Source organism: Prosopis cineraria, unplaced genomic scaffold (genome assembly GCF_029017545.1).
Source record: "Prosopis cineraria cultivar Desert tree isolate PC_DT_omini unplaced genomic scaffold, ASM2901754v1 PC2, whole genome shotgun sequence".
Classification (NCBI taxonomy): Eukaryota; Viridiplantae; Streptophyta; class Magnoliopsida; order Fabales; family Fabaceae; genus Prosopis; species Prosopis cineraria.
This window is the reverse complement of record NW_026555333.1, coordinates 5,801,141-5,818,099: the sequence shown is the minus strand read 5'-3', so window position 1 is coordinate 5,818,099 and position 16,959 is coordinate 5,801,141. Positions and strand designations below refer to the sequence as shown.

At 39.9% G+C, this 16,959-nt stretch overlaps 2 protein-coding genes across 2 annotated transcripts; both read left to right on the top strand.

Annotated features, from left to right (window-relative positions):
- The first annotated feature begins 5,549 nt into the window (after positions 1-5,549).
- LOC129303046 (homeobox-leucine zipper protein ATHB-8-like) lies at positions 5,550-13,084 on the top strand. Its single transcript, XM_054942046.1, has 20 exons — positions 5,550-5,757; positions 5,912-5,978; positions 6,091-6,317; positions 6,816-6,975; positions 7,103-7,203; positions 7,324-7,414; positions 7,947-8,042; positions 8,126-8,239; positions 8,334-8,417; positions 8,518-8,673; positions 8,764-8,838; positions 9,072-9,178; positions 9,257-9,449; positions 10,001-10,186; positions 10,335-10,415; positions 10,672-10,806; positions 10,916-11,241; positions 11,474-11,573; positions 11,836-11,985; positions 12,758-13,084. Exons 3-20 carry the CDS (start codon positions 6,100-6,102, stop codon positions 12,902-12,904), a joined length of 2,520 nt encoding a protein of 839 aa, XP_054798021.1. The 5' UTR covers positions 5,550-5,757; positions 5,912-5,978; positions 6,091-6,099; the 3' UTR covers positions 12,905-13,084.
- A 1,187-nt stretch (positions 13,085-14,271) lies between these two features.
- Positions 14,272-16,334, top strand: LOC129302000 (uncharacterized). The gene is made up of 5 exons (XM_054940655.1): positions 14,272-14,438; positions 14,522-15,359; positions 15,482-15,658; positions 15,742-16,142; positions 16,268-16,334. Exons 1-5 carry the CDS (start codon positions 14,272-14,274, stop codon positions 16,332-16,334), a joined length of 1,650 nt encoding a protein of 549 aa, XP_054796630.1.
- Positions 16,335-16,959: the final 625 nt, after the last annotated feature.

Genomic DNA, 16,959 nt, shown 5'->3' with positions numbered 1-16,959 from the left:
TTAGCGCGTACTAATATTTAAGCCACACTTTGAAAGTGTGTTGGCTGTAGACTGTAGAGCCGCTCGTTCCCCCAAATGCAGCAAAAAAAAAAAAAAAAACTGAATGTCGTCCATCCCTGTCTAATTTATCCATCCCATTATACAATTAATCATAGCATTAGTCTGCATGATCATTGGCCCTGTATAATATAACATGGAAGAAGACATGCATGATCTTGCTCATTAATTAAACGCATCCCTTTCTTGTTCTTTCTCCTCTTTTTTTAACCTCGTGCACCCAGGCCCAGCTTGCCTAACGCAATATGCTGAATGCCCGTTCATGCAGCCAGCAAATATTCGACATAGGGGAAGACAAGATATATTAGCTGAACCTAGGAATGGACCGTGCTTACAGGGGAAAAAAATTACGTTAATTAGATCCCTATGAATGCATCATATATTCATGCATGAACCAGAATGGCATGCATGCGTGTTGCTAGAGAACACATGGCTTCCATACATTGGAACTGACCATAAGACGGTGCAGTTTGAGTATTGTGTTGGCAATATTCTTTTCCGAAAATTAACGGAGAAGATCTTGTTTCAAGAGGCAAGGTATAAAAGAGTTCCGAACACACACAGTATGAATAGTAATAATAGTAACCGAAGCAATGAGATATTAGTATAAATCAATCACGAGGATGAGCCGATGAGGGAGGGGGGAGAGAAGGGCAAAAAAAAAAAAAAAGGCGAGCGTGTGAAGGTAAAAATGGGGCCAGACAAAGCGGGAGTGCAGTCAAGGAGACAGGCTTGAAGAAGAAGAGAGCAGAAGAAGCGCGAGGCTTTGCCAGCCCAGCAAAATGGGTCCTTCTCGGCCAAGATGATACGGCACCTTTTGATTAATTCCTTGAATTGCAATGCAAGGAATTCCTAGATGAAAGACATCCTTTCTTGTTTACCCCAACAAGGGGGGAAAACGGAGAGGATCGTTTCTTGTCCATTCCATAAAGCTCAACCATGTTGATAACCGTGCAAATAATTGAGTTTCTTCACGGATCAAAATGTTTCAGGTACGACCATGGGCACTCTCGCGGACCTTTCGAGCAATCGTTGAAGTTACAAGCTATTCAGCTGGGCTCCAACCCACGACCCATTGGGATGGGCTGTGTGGAAGGAGGCCCATACGAGTGGTTTAGGATGCCAAAAAGAACTAACTAAAGAGGGAAAGGGGTAAATAAGCCGGGGGACAACCGGACAAGCAGCAAGTAACAGCAATGGCATTATCTAGCCTATTCACATGCATTTACATGCTTAATGGAAAGCTCTATGGAGAGAGAGTAATTGAGGAGAGAGAAGGGGGGGAGCAGACGCCGAAAGATAGCGACACGCATTCCTTGGAAGGGGCCCCCCAACCCATGCCTTTCCTGCTTCTCGTGCTTCACATCATTCTCTCCTCATTCCCAATCCCCCCCCCCCCAAAAAAAAATTTCTAATTTATAATACATGTATGTATGGGAGCTACATCACCAACACCAAGTGAATAGTGGGCTCGCGTCCTCCCCCAATCATCATTCTTTTCATTCAAGCCATAGCTTCCTCTTCCCGTATGTGTTACACACGCGCCCCATTCCCCATATATCCCGGGTTCCCAATTGCATGGCCCTCCCTCCCTCCAAAACTCATGCATCTTCTCTACATATTACACTTTGTTTTTAAAAAAACAGGATTAAATGAGGCCATGGTCTAATAAAAACCAGCACGGGAATATTAGGGTGTAAAAAAAAATCTCACATTTAAAAGATTAAAAATATTATAATATATAAAGCTTAGAAAGTATTTAATCAGATGGCTTAAGCTATTTTGATAGAGTATATTATCTTTAAAAATCTTTAGTATAATAAATCTAACATGGTATCATGAGCCATTCGATTAGAGACCAAAAAAAAGAAAAAAGAAAGAAAAGAAAAAAAGAAAGAAAGGTGAAAAAAAATACAACAAGAAGTTAAAAAAAGAAAAGGAAAGAGAGAAGAAGGCTTTTGAGACTAAAAAAGTACAAGACCAAGCAAAAAAAAAAAAATAAAAAGGCAGAGAGAGAAAAAAGTAATAGAAAAAATATTAGAGTGCAAAAAAAAAACTTACATCTAAAAAATTAAAAAATATATTATGATATATAAAACTTAGAAAACATTTAATCAAATGACTTAAGTATATTTAATGTAATAAATCTAATAAGGACGTGATGGAGTGGGGGTCTCTCTTTTTTTTTTCCTCATTTCCCTCCACCTGACAGACTTATATAATGGAATGATATTAATAATTACGATTGGGAAGCGAAGAAAACAGAAGAATAAACAAAATGAAGAGACCCATCTCCTAAAATTGACGGGGGACGATGATTATGGGATATGCAGCGATTAGGAAAGTAGAAGTAGAATAGAAAATGAGGAGAAGGCGAGAGGAGTAAAGCGCACGCTGCAAAGCAGGGGCCCACCCCAATCTCATGCGCGTGGGGTCCACTCTCCAGTATTTGCTCCCAGGCCCACCCTCCCCGCCCGTAATACCCCAGCTTCACCCATCGCCGCTTGTCCAGTTCCTTTAATAAATAATCGCGTGCGTCTTTTTTCTTAAATGAATATCCGGGGATTAGGAGTTGGTGTAAAAGACAGTTTTAAGTTTGTAAATAAACTTCATCGTGAATGACTCTTGATTGGTTAAAGCTTTATATTATATAGAGATATATGCTTTTTGTTAGGCCAAGATATAGAGATATATAGTACAGGCTAATATTTTTAAGGGGGCCATACCGGTGCGTGGCATTTGATGTGGAGGGGGGCGAGGATTACTCACTAGTCACTAAGTGTGTGGAAGCGCACATGAAAATGAAGGCTGGCAGAGGAGTGGGGGAAAAATGAAAGAAAGGCTTGACAGGCGTTGACATGCAATTTGAGATGGCAAAAGGAGGAGGCAGCGGCGGCGATGGGGCCGTCCTCCCACTTCCATGTGAAACGTCAAAACGCGCGTTTTCCTTTCGCTCTTTTCTTCGGATGCCGTAGAATCAAACCCCCCCACTCGTACTGGTCTGCCATGCCTCCTCCTTCATTGTTTTATTTGTCACGCTTGTCTTTATTGACTTTTTCATTTTCAACTTCAAAAGATTATTCCCTTTTTTTTTTTACTCTCCATTTGCCCAAACAAACGCCTTCTTTCTTTCTTCTTCTTCTTTTTTTTTCACCAGTTATTGTCATTATCCCTTCTTCACGCTGGCCATTCCCATAGACTACAAGATATGTGGTATAAATGATATCATAGTGTTCATTTCACTTCTTCACCCAGAGTTGGAATGTTTGACGCTTTCTAACCATTTTTTCTTCGCTCAATGGTAGCAGGTGTTAGTGAGCAGCAGAGAACATATTTGTTTGGTAAGAGCGTGTTGACCAAACCGCTAGGACTGTTCCATTTCCAGCGGAAGGAAATCGGAAACAACACTTCATCCCCTTCGTTCCCCGCTTAATTACCTCCCGTCTTTGCGCCACCTGACGTTGCCACTTTGAATTCATGTAAATCTTACGTGGTCTACCACGAAACAGCACCTCTGGAATACCAAGGATTCACGTATCTGCTACGATGCTGTATTCATCGCTCGTGTGAAACGAGAAAATCCACGAGAAAATTGAAAAACCAACCCATTATTAGGCAAATCTGTACGACCATCCGGATCAATTTCTTGACTAGAGGAGCATGGGATGAGAATGGGCGCTCAGCGACAACATCACGAGGAAACGTTAGTTGATCAATTTCGTGGACTTAAAAAAAGGCTTCAGGGGAGACTCCCAAGGCATAGTTACGTTGTTAAGAAACTACTACGTTAATTTCTGGAGACCGGCACCTGACTCCAGAATTTCTCCCGACGGCAGCAATTCAGATTCAGTACATGGTTTAATTATATTTTTCGCCGTGATTGTCAGAAATATATATATAACCTTAGCCTGGGCTGTGTAGACTGTTAATTAGACCATTAAAGCTATTGCCTTACACTCCAAAAAATGTCTAACTACATCCTATGTATAACAGGTCATTATTTTTCTCATTATAAGCATTAATGTTGATTTACATATTTTCATTAAGAATTTAAAGCTTTGAATGAGGATGAATTGAAATTTTCTTGTAATTTTAAAAAATTCTAAATTTTAATGATCATTCTCATATCGATCAACTTAATTTATTTTTAGAATTGAAGGTATTGAGACTTGAGAGAAATGTTAACTGGAGAAATTAACACTCCAATTAAATATTGAACTATATTTATACTATTATTCAAATACATATATCACTTATAGAGTATTATTGACAAGACTAGGCAATGGTTGCTACTATGAATTTTTTAGAAACAAATTAAAATTGCTTAAATATTATTTAAAATTAACCATGCATATTACAAAATATTAAATTGATTAGTTATATTATCCATTGAAACTAAAATATAAAAATTACTTGATTACAAAATTTTAATATATAACTTTGCAATTCAAAAGGTTAAAAAATTGATACGAAAAAGTTAGCTAAACGAAGAGAGAGAGGAGCCTTCCTTTTTCCCTTACTCTTCATTTCCTTTATTTTCCTTCATCACTATTAGATCAAACCTTTCAACAGTTTTGATTTAGTATTTTATGAAATTATTATGTTAATTTTACATAAAAATATATAAATAAATTTAAACTATTAAAATTTGATCTAAACAAAGGTGCCTTCAATTGCCAGCCAAATTACTTCGACCTAGGATATTAGAGGTCACGCAAAAAGTTTGATCTAATCAATTTAAAGCTCTAATATTTTATTTATATAAATCTATGTATATAATATAATAAGAATTTATAAAAAATTAAATTGGAACTGTTGAAAACCTCAAATTTAATGGTGATGAAGGAAAAAGAAGAGTAAGGAAAAATGAGAGACCCTTTATCCAATAAATGACAATTTACTGGGCTTCTTAAATAATTGTGCCTTATGTCCCAAAATTTCTTCACACGCCTTCAACCTAGCTTCAACTTCATCGGCACATATTTACTAGTCACACAACATGGCACAGAAGAAGAATGCTTCATGCACGACTTTCAATTTTATTTTTTTCGGTTAAAAACTTTCAAAACTTTCATAAATTGTGTAGTACCATTACCATATATATATATATATATAATACATTGTATAAACAAAAGTCACTTGAGTAATGTAGAAATATATTGGCCGATCAACTTGTTTTTCTACTGGGAATGACAAAAATATCATAGCAGGACCAAATCTGCATCTTGTGCCCAAGACAAGCAACAAAAGGGGGGGAAAAAGCTAATCATGGCGAGGTTGGGGTAAAGGCAAATTGGGAGGAAGAGTGAAAGACAATCAACGACTGATCTTTTTTATTTTTTTGACAGTGGGATACAAGGAATGAGGTGAAACGGTGTCCCCTTTAGCGTACATGGGAACAGCACATGTCCAAAAACTTTGCAACCCACGCGTCCTGAAAGGGAGCGTGGCTCGCATTTTTATTCCCCCCTATTATTTCATTACAGGCCACTGCGTGAGTGTGCTTGTGGGGCGGGGAAGAAGATCGAGGGGTGGAGTATTTGGAAAGTGGCAGCGCGAGAAAAGCAACAGCGAAAGCAGGAGGCAAAACAGCTCAAATCAAAGGAAGGCTATCGCATGGGACTGATAGGAGAAAGAGGAATGGTATTGTGAAAATAAACAAATGGTGGCTTGTTCTGTCTGCTACTTGGGGTTTCTCCTGTAAGCAACTTCTCCGTCTCTATCCGAATCCCGATATACATTCCCACCAGTCCCTTTCCTTTCTACAGAACAGAAACTACAGTTTCCCATTCACATCTGTCGCACGTTATACATATTCACCTGTCACTCACTAACTCTGAGTGCCTCTTTCCAGTTTTCAGTTCCATTAATTCCCTCCCATGTCTGCTTGATCTTCTCGTTTGTGAAAGCACCGTATATAGGTAAGTGACCTCCCTCAATTTCTTCTTTTCAAAGAAGCTTTTCATCCCCTTCCCTCCCTCCTCTCCCTCCGCTTTTACAAATTGAGAGTCTGAGTTTTGATTGGACGAGAAGTTTGACGGGATGATGGCGGTGAGCTCGGCCTGCAAAGATATGAGCAAGTTGGGAATGGATAACGGCAAGTACGTGCGGTACACGCCGGAGCAGGTGGAGGCTCTGGAGAGGCTGTATCACGAGTGCCCCAAACCCAGTTCCATCCGCCGTCAGCAGCTTATCAGAGAGTGTCCCATTCTCTCTAACATCGAGCCCAAACAGATCAAGGTTTGGTTCCAGAATCGAAGGTACCTGCTTTCTTTTTCAGTATTCGCTTTCATTCTCCAGTTCTTGTTCTTTCATTATTTGTCAATAGTGAGTTTAGTAAAAGGATCGGAAAATGGTAACTTATGAATCTTGCCTGCCCTGCCTGCTCTTGGCCTCCATCGAATCAATGGTTCGGTTGAATTTAATTAATCATAGAGGGTTGGCGCACATGGCTTAATAGAACGAAGATTTTCATTCCCTTTTTTTTTGCCTTCCTCGTTCGCTTTCATGTATTCAATGATTTTATGGACAGTTTTAATTATTTGCGCGTGTAAATTACATAGCCGAGGAAATTGGGCTTGAACTGGAATAATAGTTTTCATTTTACATATCAATAATTTCGTGTTTCACCCACTGGAAAGATGTCTTCAAGTTCCAGTGTTTCTCTCCAACATGTCTCCTTAATTTTCCCGATTTCTGGTAATTCTTACAGATCATAGATGTCGGGTGTAATTTCCTTTGTTGCTTTGTTGTTTCAGGTGTAGAGAGAAGCAGCGAAAAGAAGCTTCACGCCTGCAAGCTGTAAACAGAAAACTGACGGCTATGAATAAACTGCTGATGGAGGAAAACGACAGATTGCAGAAACAGGTGTCACAGCTGGTTTACGAGAACAGCTTTTTCCGTCAACAGACTCAGAATGTAATTCAGTTTATTCCTCACCTTTTTTTCACTATGAGTGAAATCTTTTGGGTACAATCTTTTTAATTTGATCTGATTTACGTTGACATAACGAATTCAAGTTTGTTCCGGTTCATTTGCTGAGCAGGCGACTCTTGCAACCACAGACACAAGTTGCGAGTCGGTGGTGACGAGCGGTCAGCACCATTTGACACCTCAGCATCCACCACGGGACGCCAGCCCAGCTGGGTGAGTAGTGAAAATCCTTGTCCTGACATTCTTGTTGGGCCCTGTGTTGTGTTTGTACCTGACGAATTCAATTAATGGCTTAATGGAATTTTGATGCGTCTTTGTCTGTATACTGTATAGACTTTTGTCTATTGCAGAGGAGACTCTTGCGGAGTTTCTTTCGAAGGCCACGGGAACTGCCGTGGAGTGGGTCCAAATGCCTGGGATGAAGGTAACCCCTCCTTTCTTGTCGTTATCTCAATGTGTCAATTGTTAGCACCACTACATTTTATTCTTTGTCGCTATATGAATCTGCATTATAATAAAGAACTTTAATAACCTTGCTAGCCTTCTAAGCGACTTGACAAATATGATCAACCCACTAGTCTTTTTTATTTTTTGGGTTTGTCCCACCTGACCTCATGTGATTATGCATTATTCAGTTACTTGTAGGCAGTTACAGGTTTTTTCACGGACTGTACATTATTCATCCATCGGTTCGGGTTTTCTTATTTGTTTCTTAATAAAGTCCCCACACTCCCCCCACCAAAAAAAAACAAAAGAGAAAAAAGAAAAAAAATCCTCTTTTTTTTTTTTAAGTGAAACATCAATCAGTCAGTGCAAACCATCTTTTTACACGTATCAGATAATTAATCACTAATCAGATATACCTGATCTTTCGCTTTTCTACTCACTGTGAAAGGCGAGTCACGCGTTGTAGTTCATGAATATGTCAGTTTAAACTGTTGTTTGCATGTGTGCAGCCTGGTCCGGATTCCATTGGAATCGTTGCTATTTCTCATGGTTGCCCTGGAGTGGCAGCCCGTGCATGCGGCCTTGTGGGTCTGGAACCTACGAGGGTAAGTTCCTTCACGGTCGTTGTGTGAGAGGACTAAATCATACCTCGTTGAATATTGATTGAAGATCTCAATGCCGTATACAGGTTGCTGAAATCCTCAAAGATCGGCCGTCTTGGTGTCGTGACTGCCGAGCTGTGGATGTTCTAAATGCCATGCCCACTGGAAATGGGGGAACCATTGAACTGCTTTACATGCAGGTACTAGCTAATGAGCTCTCTGTCATTATCATTTTCGCGTATATGTAGCAGCCTGATTGCAATATTTTGATTCATCATTTGCTATATTTGTTAGTTGTATGCCCCAACAACTTTGGCACCAGGTCGTGACTTCTGGCTGCTGCGTTACACTTCTGTTTTGGAGGATAGTAGTCTTGTGGTAAGTTAACTACAATTTTTCGCGAATTTCCTTCCTTTTTTCCTCCTCTTCCTTCATTTCCTAACTCTGACGCTTATGGAGGTTGATTTTGAAATTTCAGGTCTGTGAAAGATCGCTTAACAACACTCAGAACGGTCCCACTATGCCAACAGCGCAGCATTTTGTGAGAGCAGACATGCTGCCAAGCGGATATCTGATTAGACCTTGTGAAGGAGGTGGATCCATCATCCATATTGTTCATCACGTCAACTTAGAGGTTTGAAACCTCTGCTCTGCAATGCTATGAAACTAATTCCATTGCTTGATAGCATACGATACTTGACTTATTGAGGCATTTTGAAATCAGCCTTGGAGTGTACCTGAAGTGTTACGCCCACTATATGAGTCATCAACGTTGCTTGCTCAAAGGACAGCTATGGCGGTATGACTGTTCTCCCCCAAGCTAAATTACATATCAACTTTTACTGGTTTATGAGTTAAAACAATAAGCCTATGGCTTTTGTAAGCTTATTGTTTTACATTTTGCTGAGTGCCAGATTGTTCCTATATAGACATTAGGTTTTCCTTATGCCGAACATGCTAAAGCATGACGGAGATGGGAATGGGATTCTATTCTACGCGCCACAAACAGTAACCTTTGTAATTGTCATTCAGGCTTTACGTCATTTGAGACAAATTTCTCAAGAAGTTTCTCAGCCAAATGTCACCGGGTGGGGAAGAAGGCCTGCGGCTTTGCGAGCACTAAGTCAGCGTTTGAGCAGGTTTGTGTCATTAGCCTGTGCATTTTTCCTTCAAATATTTTAACAATAGTGATCTGACTGTGTCTTTCCCTCTTGCAGGGGCTTCAATGAAGCTGTCAATGGATTTGCAGACGATGGCTGGTCCATGTTAGAAAGTGATGGCATTGATGATGTCACCCTTCTTGTGAATTCATCTCCTAGCAAGACAATGGGGGTAAATCTTGGTTATAACAATGGGTTTCTTTCGATGAGCAGTTCCGTGCTATGCGCAAAAGCATCCATGTTGTTACAGGTAGGCACGGTTGCACACTGCTTAACTGTGTTGTTACTTCATTTTGATCTGAGATGAACAGTGAGGCAGAAAAAAACTTGACTTAAATGAAATTCCATGATATCTAATTAAATTTAGGGCATGAAAAGTGTCTTTATCATCATTTAATTTCACACCATCAGTATAAAATACCAAATAACAAGCCACGCTATTAATAAAAATATGTCTAGTTTCAACTAAAAGGTGGAAGTACATCTTCTGGAACTTTATATCAAGGCATAATTTAACTTCGGCAAAAAAAAAAAAGGCATAATTTTACTGTCTCAGTATCTATGTTTGGAAAATATTTTCTGATATGCCCGGGCAATTGCTGGTGTCTTTAATTTCCGATGACTAGAGAGCTATAATGGAAGAAGTCCATTGTTGGTGAATTTCATAAATGGCTTGCATAAACCTCAAGAAGTGAACGCTCATAGATCAACTCCTAGGATTTCTTTCATTCTTTTCCATCTACAGGAAGCGTTCAGATTCAATCGATTTAGTAGTCTCGTGCTTTCCTTTTGTTGTTGTAGAATGTCCCTCCAGCAATTCTTCTTAGATTCTTGCGGGAGCATCGATCAGAGTGGGCAGATAGCAATATTGATGCTTACTCAGCCGCTGCCATCAAAGCTGGTCCCTGTACCTTGCCGGGGGTTCGAGCAGGAGGTTTTGGTGGTCAGGTTATTCTTCCACTGGCGCACACAATTGAGAATGAAGAGGCAAGTTATCTGCCACTATTTTCACTCTCATCTTATCATCCCAACGTATAACCTTTTGATTGTTAAGAAATATCCAATTCTTAGCCTCACACTCGGATTCTCTTTCCTGTGCTTATTCTAAAGTTGATAACACTTGCTCATGAAACAGTTTATGGAGGTCATTAAGCTTGAAAATATGGGATACTATAGGGAGGACATGACTATTCCTGGGGATATTTTCCTTTTGCAAGTAAGTCCTTTGTTAATATCATTTTAGCGTAATATCATCTATTTTTAGATGCAAGTACAACTGTATAGAAGAAAACTGGCTGCTTATTACTCATTGAAGGTCACTATTCCTTTCCAAAGAATCTATAAATATCTAGAACAGGACACATGAGGAAACGAGTTAAAAATTGAAGTTCGATTGAATAGCTAGAACTAGGAGCATCTCTCCAATCTCAATTATATAATTGACAACACTTCTGTGGTTGCACTTATCCCAGCTTTGTAGTGGAGTAGACGAGCGTGCCGTTGGCACCTGTGCGGAACTCATTTTTGCTCCCATCGATGCATCTTTCTCTGATGATGCACCCATTTTACCTTCTGGTTTCCGCATCATACCTCTTGATTCAGGCATGGTAAGCCTTTAATTGAACGCATAATTTGATTGTTTTTTTTTTCCGCTTTTTACCTCTTTCAGCTTGTTTGATCAAGGCTTTTGATTTCTTATTCCAAAATATAATGTAGGATGCTGCTACTCCAAACCGAACACTTGATCTTGCTTCTGCTCTTGAAGTTGGAACCACTGGAAACAAATCAGCTGGTGATAATTTTGGTAATTCTGGTAGCACAAAATCTGTGATGACAATAGCATTTCAGTTTGCATTTGAAGTCCACCTTCAAGATAGTGTAGCAACTATGGCTCGGCAGTATGTTCGGAGTATTATTTCATCTGTTCAAAGGGTCGCACTGGCACTCTCCCCTTCCCACTTTGGTTCCCAAAATGGTCTTCGCCCACCACCTGGCACTCCTGAGGCACAAACACTTGCTCAGTGGATATGCAGTAGCCATAGGTGTGTCATATTAAACTCTGTTTATGCATGACTTCTGGCGTGGTGCTGTAGAATCTAAGTTGAACAGTATAATTCACGGAATTTTTTAGGATGACAAGAAATATGGATTAAGTTTGCCCAGAATTTCATCCTGGAAAGATCTACGGAGCTGATTTTAGTTCTTCAGTACTACTATTTTTTGTCTAAAAAAAAGGAGTGCCAAGTGAAGCATAATCGTTGAAATTCTTTTCAGGAGCTATCTAGGGGTAGAACTACTAAAATGTGAAGGCACTGAATCCATTCTCAATTCCCTTTGGCATCACTCTGATGCAGTCTTGTGCTGCTCTTCGAAGGTATTTTTTTTTTTTTTTAGTATCTTTGTGTTAAGATAAAGTCCTTTCTAGTTTTTATTGATCTTCTAAATATATTTCCCACGAGCTTATATACTTGAAAAGATTCTTCTCTCCAGACCTTCACTGGTCTTGGATCGCTTGTGTTTTTATACTCTGCTGTTTATGCTATTGTTACCATCTCCATGTTGTTACTTGCTTCCTGTTGGTATCTTTGAGTATGTCAATTTGTAAGAGACTGCATAACTTACCATGACTTTTCCAGGCTTCGCCAGTTTTCACATTCGCAAATCAAGCTGGACTCGACATGCTTGAGACAACCTTGGTTGCACTTCAAGACATAACTCTCGATAAAGTTTTTGACGAGAATGGGAAGAAAGCCCTGTTCTCTGAGTTCCCCCAGATAATGCAGCAGGTACGATGCTTCCCGTAAGACTCCAGAAAATTAAACATCCATTTAGATCTGAAACAGGAAATGAAAATCTGGAACATGTGAGAATCTTATGCCTCAAACGATCTTTTTCCCTTTATTTTTTCCAAAACCAAGAGGACATCATTCTTTTTTATTTTTTAAGTACATTTTAAGATAAATAACCGTAAATTGAGCATGAAGTATCATTAGTAAGTGTCTACTTTCCCTAAAGTTGTAAAAAGAAATTACTATCAGACAGATTAGTGGTCTTATGAAGAGTATTTAGGGAGTAGTCTTGAGGCCACCTGAAATTGAGAAGAGAGTTATAAGAAATGCCAACCCAGATGTCTTGAATGGTCAAGTGAAGTGGCTAAATCAAATACTCAATCGTGGAAGTAATGAAAGAACGTGTTACCAGGAGCTTTTAAAGAAATTGTGTGTGTGTTTTTATGCTCATGTTATTTGAAGCATGCAAAAAGTTCTACTTCCCTGTCCTTAATGCATATTAAATGATGAAATTTTCTTTGCGAATAAATTGGACTCCTTGACAGGGCATGTTAATAAGCCATAAAGAACTTGTCCAGCATCAAAAACATTCTTATTAGTGGCTCTTTCTATTCTGCTCGTCTTCCCATTCTGCTAAATTAGTGTCTCTTCCCATCTTGTTTCATTCTTTCTTTTACATTATATTGTAGAATTATTTGAATTCCTAAGAAGGAAGTGTTATTCCAAGTAGTGGCCTTTCGCTTTCTAAACAGGTGTTGTTTTGATGCAGGGCTTTATGTGCATGCAAGGAGGCATCTGCTTATCCAGCATGGGAAGGCCAGTGTCTTATGAGAGAGCAGTTGCATGGAAAGTATTGAACGAAGAAGAAACGGCCCATTGCATTTGTTTCATGTTCATCAACTGGTCTTTTGTCTGACAGGTGAATAGTATATACACAGAATCCAGGAAAGTAGAGCAGAACAGTATCTTCATCTTTTACATTTTTTACTTTGGAGAATCCCTAGATTGCTATATACAATATACTCTTGTGGGCATGCTGCTCCAATATCTTCTATGGCCCCATTTTTCGGCTAGCACTTGGAATTTTCCTTTATTCTTTTTGGATCTTCGTGCATCTTTCTCTTTTTGTTTCATTCTTTCTAAACATGTACATGTTCGATTGGCCCTTTCTAGTATTGGACGTCACATCACCATTGTGATCATATTAATCCTGGGGCCGAATACAGGACGCATTATTTCAGCTGTGGGCTACTGCACTCACTCCAAAGCCTGAAACCGCCTTTCATTTCATTCCCGTTTTAGTCATTCCTCCTGCTTTGCTACCCTGGGCCCTGGCCATGGTTGTAAGAAACCCAGTGGAGAGCACTATCAGTACGCCCTTCCCCACACCCCCGTTGTGAATTGACCTAATTTGCTTAATTTATTACAACTGAACCTGTCAAGATCCTATCATAATTTCTTCCCCTAGACGATACAACAATTTGACTATGGTTGTTGTGTGTGTGTTACGTGATAGTAATACAAGTACTCTGTCGGAAACCAGATTAATTTAGACAAGGCTCTGAGTTCTAACGATGAAGAAACAGACAAAAAAACCCTGACACTTTATCTACCATGTGGGAAACGAAAGCGAAAGTAAAGCATAGAGGTAGGGGTTCATGGTTTAAATACTAATGAAGGGTAGCAGAATGAATGCCACTATTACCCTTACCAAACTCTTTGATAATATATCCCATGATGAATTTCGATCATCATTTGCCAACACTTTCATTTTCAGAGAACTAGTCTTTATCAAGCACTAAATTGCATCGAAGCACAATACGATGATATTTCTTTTGTTGACAGTAGTTTTTTTTTTTTTTTTTTTTAAATGCGAGCATCAGCAGGGGGAAACTGGAAAAAATTTCCACATATACCAAAATCGGAAAATGGATAGTAGCAACCAAGCATTCAGTTTCACAAAATACCGCATTTAATTAGGGCAAATTGATAAGATCCTGGGATGGAATGAGAGAACAGGAGTGCTCGGTTTCTCTTTTGCCAATGCAGATAGACGAACAGCGCCTTCTAGTGGGAATGAAGAACATGGGGGGTCAATCCTTCCTCATTATATAGCGCACTTGTCCCCATAAATACAGCGAAAAATAGTGATATCTATGGACTATCTTGTTCACCTATCATTAGAGAAAGAAAAAGGGTCAGAACTAAAAGGAGTACAAACAAACACAGTGGCGGAAGAAAGACGTCGTATACACGTAGAACCTAGGGGAAAGCGAATTAGCCATGAGCGGAGATTCCAGAGGTAACGGAAGTGAGACAGTTGGTGGCGTCAGCAGTGGGAGCGGAGGCAGTGGAGGTGATCCGAATGGTGGAGGTGGTCTGAGTAGGGGCCTTTGGAGTGATCCGCCATTAGGTTCCAATTCTCTGCGAAAGGCAAGGGAGACGAGGAGGTGAAAAAAGATAGCCACAAGAAACCTGTGTCGTACAAGGATTCTTTATTTAGCTTGAACATGAGTGGTTTCTTATCACGTAGTGACAAGGACAGTGATATGGCAAATGGGTGGAAGGGGTTATTCGCTGCTGTTAATGCTTCGAAGAAGAAGGAGAAGGAAAAGTACGATGGACGTGAGACAGAGGAAGACGAAGGCGAGAAAGGGGCTCAACAGAAACCAACAATGCAGTTTACAGCTGAAGAATATGAAGCGTGGTGCATGCTGTGGATGAATTCGTTGATCGTGAAATTACTGGGCAAACCGATCACGAGGGCATTGTTAAAAACACGACTTCAAAGAATGTGGAGAACTACAGAGCCGATAAATGTTATGGTTCTCAACAATGGATATTTCATTGTTTCCTTCACGTCTAAGGAGGTGTGGGACCATGCATATCAGGAAGGTCCATGGATGATGGATGACCATTACCTTCTCATTCAAAAGTGGAGGCTAAATTTTAACATGTCGAAGGCAGATACTCAGGGATGCATTGTTGCTTGGATAAGAATTCTAGATTTACCTGTCGAGTTCTATAGTGTGGAAGCATTAAGGCATATTGGAAATATGGTGGGTAAGACCATTAAGTTAGATTTATCTACTTCATTACATGACAAGGGTGGCTTTGCGAGAATCTGTGTTGAACTTGACCTGGACCAGCCACTACTATCGTCGTTTGTTGCTTTTGGCGAGGATATTCACATAGAGTATGAGGGACTGCACATGGTTTGCTTCTGTTGTGGTGTTTATGGCCGTTATGAGGGTCAATGCTTGGAGAAAGTTTGCACGAATCTGACTGAAACAATAGGGAAAAAGGCTAAAGATCAAGTATGTGAAGACAAAATGGGAAAGGACGGAAGCAGCACGATAGGGTCAGATATGGTAATCAACCCAAGACAAACTAAGGAGGCACCGTACACGGCGGAGGAGGTTACTGTCAAAAAAATGCCAAAGCTAAGACCAATGTTCAGTGCAAGTAATCTGGTCAAGTGTGATATTTGCAGAAGAGTGAATGGGAAAGATTTGGTAGGGATGGATATCTTGAGCGAAAAAGTAGGAGGTGTTTGAAGGATATGAAGAAGGGAGAATCAATAGGAGGATTCGGGGGAGCATCTGGAAGCGTGAAGTCACGGGATTTGAAGAACATTATTGAGACAACTAAGGAGGCAGGAATTAACCCAGTAAACAAGAGGATCCTTCCTCGATCCTTCAAGGGAGTTAATAAAATAACGCAAGCGACTGGGTCCCTGTGCGAGACTTACAGAAAGGGAGACCAAAAAGGAAATTCAAGGGTAAAGAGAATATACCCGTAGGAAGGCGCAAGGGTACGACAAATGGACAAGATAAAGGTCCCATCAGTAATATTAGCAACATAATGGGCTTTAATCCATTTTCAATACTTGACATTGGGCCAAATTCATCTCTAGAAAATCATTGCCATCAAACCAAGCTGACTGTGGAGGTTGATGACAGTGACCAGATGGTTGTTGGGCCACCCAACATAGAGAAAGGACTCGTAAATGATTACAAAGACCTTGACATGAGTAATTTGGCCACACAAAGTGGTTTAGAGTCGAAAAATTCAAAAGAAATAAGAGAAACCCAGTCTGTGGATATAGTCTTGGAGGATATTATAGGGGGTTCTAGCCTAAACAACCTTCAAGTGTACACATGAATTACATGATCTGGAACTTAAGGGGTACAGGGTCAAAAACCGTCCCTAGCCTCATAAGTAAGTTAAAAAGGTTTTACAAGGTGGACTTTCTTGCTATTATGGAAACACGTTGCAGTGGTGATAAGGCTAAGAAGATAGCTGCTGGTCTGGGTTTTGATAGTTTTGGTATTGTTGATGCTTAAGGCTATAGTGGTGGCATTTGGTATCTTTGGAGGAATGATGTATTGAAGGTGCGCGCTATTAAAACTCATCAACAATATGTTCATCTCAGTATAGATAGCCCGGGTAAGACTACTTGGTGGTTGACCATTGTGTATGCTAGTCTAAATGTGATGGTTTGTAGGAGTATATGGGGGGAACTATCTAGGATTGGAGAGGGCATTAATGGCCCCTGGTGCCTTGCAGGTGACTTTAATGCTACCTTAATTCATTGTGAAAGATGATCTCATTCTAGTGGGAGAATTCGTAGTGACCTGGACTTTTGTAGCTAGGTTGAGAAGGAAGGACTTCATGATCTCGGTTTTATTGGACCAGAGTTCACATGGTAATGGGGTGAGAGCAAAAGTAGACTCAATTGGGCTTTGGCAAATGAGAGCTGGGTCAGTTTATTTTTGGATGCTTCACCGACCCATCTCACATTTTTAAAGTCAGATCATCGTCTCATTCTTCTAATCTTGAATCAAGTATGGAAGAAAGAGTTTATAGGCCTTTTCATTTCATTGCATCACGGGTTTTGCATGACAAGTTTGAATAGTTTGTGCAAAACTGGGCGAGAGATGGAATGATGGAATATCCAAATTCACTCAT